At 34.1% G+C, this 3821-nt stretch overlaps 1 protein-coding gene across 1 annotated transcript in view; it reads right to left on the bottom strand.

The window, feature by feature from the left end:
* Positions 1–290: 290 nt before the first annotated feature.
* Positions 291–3821, bottom strand: part of fkbp5 (FKBP prolyl isomerase 5) — a gene marked incomplete in the record, with an annotated part of 13442 nt that continues 9911 nt past the window's right edge. Inside the window, 1 exon segment of the mRNA XM_035661379.1 lies at positions 291–2939. Coding sequence (XP_035517272.1) covers positions 2844–2939 — 96 coding nt within the window.

Genomic DNA, 3821 nt, shown 5'->3' with positions numbered 1-3821 from the left:
GAGTGAATATTGGACTTTAATTCATCATATGGATACTGTGAATGATGATGTTGTTCACCATGTACTGTAAATGTAATGTATAGCTGCCATAAGCTCAAAGCTGATATGCTAGCTACTGAATTACAGTGATGAAAGAATGGAAAGCTGAAATTCACAAAATCAGTTCAGAGAATCAACTGTGAGAAAAATAAAACCTCTCACATGTGCCATATAATAATAATAATAATATACTAATAACATGTTATTACACCCTAAAATATTGACCTGGAACTTGAAGAATGACATCTTTCTTTAAATGCAACCCTTGGATTTATTTAATGCTTTTAAAGTGCAAAAAAAAATAAAAAAATATATAAAGAAGACATGAACAAAGGTACCATATGTAGTTTTTTGTCTGAAAATATTTCTTCTGCATAAATGCCGGTTTAACACATTGATCACATTTTGTTTTACAGGGTGAAAATCTTTTGAATACATGTAAACATTTTGTATGACGTAACACTTCTAATAAAACCAATCTCACGTCAGCCGTGCCGCAGTTTAACCAGCTGCATTTTATCCTGTTTATGTCAAAGTTGTCCAAATTATTCCTGTAATTTGCATTTTTAAGTTATCAACGATGAATGGAGGACAAAAGGGGCCTGGACATCTTTCTGTAGTTGATTGTGGGGGATAAACATTCTGTATTCTTAAACACAATTCATAATTGGTAGAAAAACTACTTCATGCTCATTTCCACTGTACAAAATGTTTGAATGTTTAGAGCCAGCAGTACTTGAAAACATTTAGCAATAAGCTGTTTAAAAACCTTGCTACAACAATATATAATAACACACACACACTGTTGATTTTTTTTACACAAAATATTTAAGACAGCTAAGGTTCTCATTCTGCAACAACTAATGTTTAGAAAACATCTCAAGATTGTTGTCTGATTTTACAGTGTTGGCTTGACAGTCACCATTGTCCATTATCTACAAACATTTACACATAAAAACAAAATAGATGCAGTGAAATAAAGAGACACCTGTTTCAGGACCGAGGCAAAAAAGAACTACACAGATGTAAAATTGTGTAGTTGATCACATTACCAGAGTTTAACAAAATGATGAAATTTGTGAAAGATTGAAAGAAATCTGTGATTCTGATGATTTTAGAGCTTAATTGTGGTTTGTGTGTGTTCCTCTCCCGCTTGCACTCACAGAGTCAATACTAATGCATCTGCTTTGACAAATGTGGATTGATTTTAGGATCAAATGCCTCCTTCTGTAGGAAGTTTGAATCGTGGTTATGAGGATGTCAGTAGAAGTAGTGCTGCATGTATTTTTATGTGCGCTGAAGATTGTGCCATGCTGTTTATGCAATTAGCTGATAGATTAACATACAATGTGTACGACATAAGAAGAAACTTTGAGTCATCCATCACTAAAATACACCAAAGCGGAAACATTTAATTTTGGGTATATTTTAACTTTTGTATATGTTATTTGATGTTTTTTGCAGCTGCCACGAGATTCAATTGTAATCACTCCATAACAATTATGTAATGATCTGATATTAATACCACAGATGCCTATTATCAGTTGTTTTACTTGATCAACTACAATACCAGACTGGCTTCTCATAAAAAACTGTACTGCGTGATGTGTTCATGGATATGTAGATAAAACACAAGATTTCAACAAATTAATAATGACCTATCATGCATGTATTGATGAATAAATTATTTTAGTTCATGACCATAGTTTTATCCATCTTAGTAAAACAATACCTCATCTTTACCCAAAACAAGGTGCTAAATTTGTATCTCTGGAAATAATCTCTCTTAACCACTGTTTGGGTTCTGTTATATGCTTTAATGTACTCATTTGGCTTTATAGGTAGTAGCTTACTGTCACAAATTAATCTCTTTATTAGTTCAGCTGTTACTGGCAATAACCACATACACTGAACAGTAAAACTCCCAGAACGCCAGAATGACAGACTTATGTTTTGGTATAATTTTGTGTCTGTAGTTTGTGCTTTTTTCTCTGCCTCTGGTGTCTGCTGATTGGAAACTTGAGGTTTCTATCAGTGATTTATGACAATATTTAACATTCATGTTTAGTGGAGAATAAACTTTTTGTGAATCTTGGTTTTGTAGTATTTCTGTATTTTCAACATCGAATGAGGGCTTCCCTACACTCCGATTATTGTTTATGACAAGGCTAAGTTATGGGTAATATAGTTTTCTTACTTTTGCTCAGAAAAGTAGAATTGATCATGTTTCTGTTTAAAATACAACTTAGCTAGTGGGACTTGTTACACTTTTTGTCCAAATTACATATTGCACATTACAAAAAATAGCAAAGTTTCAAGTCTGAATCCCAAACACCTCATGATACATGCATGCAGCTGCCCAAGAAAAGGCTTAATACCAAATACAAGTCAGAGTACAGTTTTGGAATTAGAAACACACTGTGGAGGCACATCTCAACTCTACACAGTAGCCTAATGACAAATACAAAGGAATTCCTCTGTTTAAAGAAATAAATTATATTTTTTCAGAATAAAAGTGGGGGCTAGAAGTGTTCACCAATCTCTACTCACTGATTCTGCAGTCCTAACTCCACTGGAAGGTGCATCCTGGCAGTTGCACAGTCTGTGTGACAGGGGAAATTCTGTTTGGCTTGCAAATGTCCCTGCTAACACTCTGTTTTATATGCAGGAATGGTAACGTTGGATTTTGGGATAAAGAGGTTTGGATTAGAGGCCTTTATGCGACTTTGTTCCTGCTTCTGCTCCCAGGGCTTGGAAAGCAAAGAGAGGCATGTCTTTCTTTTTCTCCCTTTCAAGTGTCACTATTACGATGGACAGTCCTGACTCCTCCGCCGCCGTTTAATGCCCACTTCACCGTTCATGCTGCTCCTGTCATCGCGCCTCCTCCTCATCTTCCCAGTCTGTTGAGGAGAGATGAAGCACAAGTGACTACAGCAGTCTGAAATAAACCACTGTTGATAAGGCCAATCATCAGATGAATGAAAATAGTTATTAAATGTGTATTTTTATTTATATGTATATTTGTCCTAAGACATTGTGCATTTTGTTTGCATGTGCTTCCTTATATAAAAACTGAAAATCAGTTAAAGAAAAAATAATTAAATCAAAACTGTGAAAAACAAACAAAATTTTAATTCCTCATTACTATTAAACATGTTTAATTAACATTTTGTGTTTTTGTATTTTCTTCTTTTGAAACAGAGAAGAGTGTCTGCATTAATAGTTCAAAATCAGCAAATCCATGAATGAACACTAGAGGTCAGCACAATACTGAAGAAAGCACAAGAATACACAGCCGGACGATTTACTATCAAAATGTAACAGAAACGTATTTTAAAAACACTATATAATAATGATAATAATAATTCTCAACATGATACACAAAATGACCAATAGTTGAACAAAGTCTCCCAACCAGATAAATTAACTAATTTCAAAGGTTTAATAGGAGTCAGATGTACCTAGAAAGACTCCAGTGTCATTTAAAGAGCTGAAATACAAATGAAATTCAATAATTGTGAAGTCCTCTAATATTTCTTTTGTCTAAATTCTACTTATCTAAGGATATATGAATGCAAAGGGTCTTAACCTTGATATCAGTGGAAAGTGAGGAGGAGGAGCCATTTATGTGGTGCTGATTTGCTTTGTCTTTCATTTGTAAAGTATTGTTGTGACATTGCTTTAAAAGGTCATATATAAATAAAGAAAATACCTGTACATTAAACAAAAGCTGTGTGTGTGTGTGTGTGTGTGTGTGTGTGTGTGTGCAGACTTCGGACAGG

This window comes from Morone saxatilis, unplaced genomic scaffold (genome assembly GCF_004916995.1).
Source record: "Morone saxatilis isolate NCDOM2014 unplaced genomic scaffold, NCSU_SB_2.0 Contig18, whole genome shotgun sequence".
Classification (NCBI taxonomy): Eukaryota; Metazoa; Chordata; class Actinopteri; family Moronidae; genus Morone; species Morone saxatilis.
Note: the sequence above shows the minus strand (reverse complement) of the source record. Positions and strands in the feature narration are given on the sequence as shown.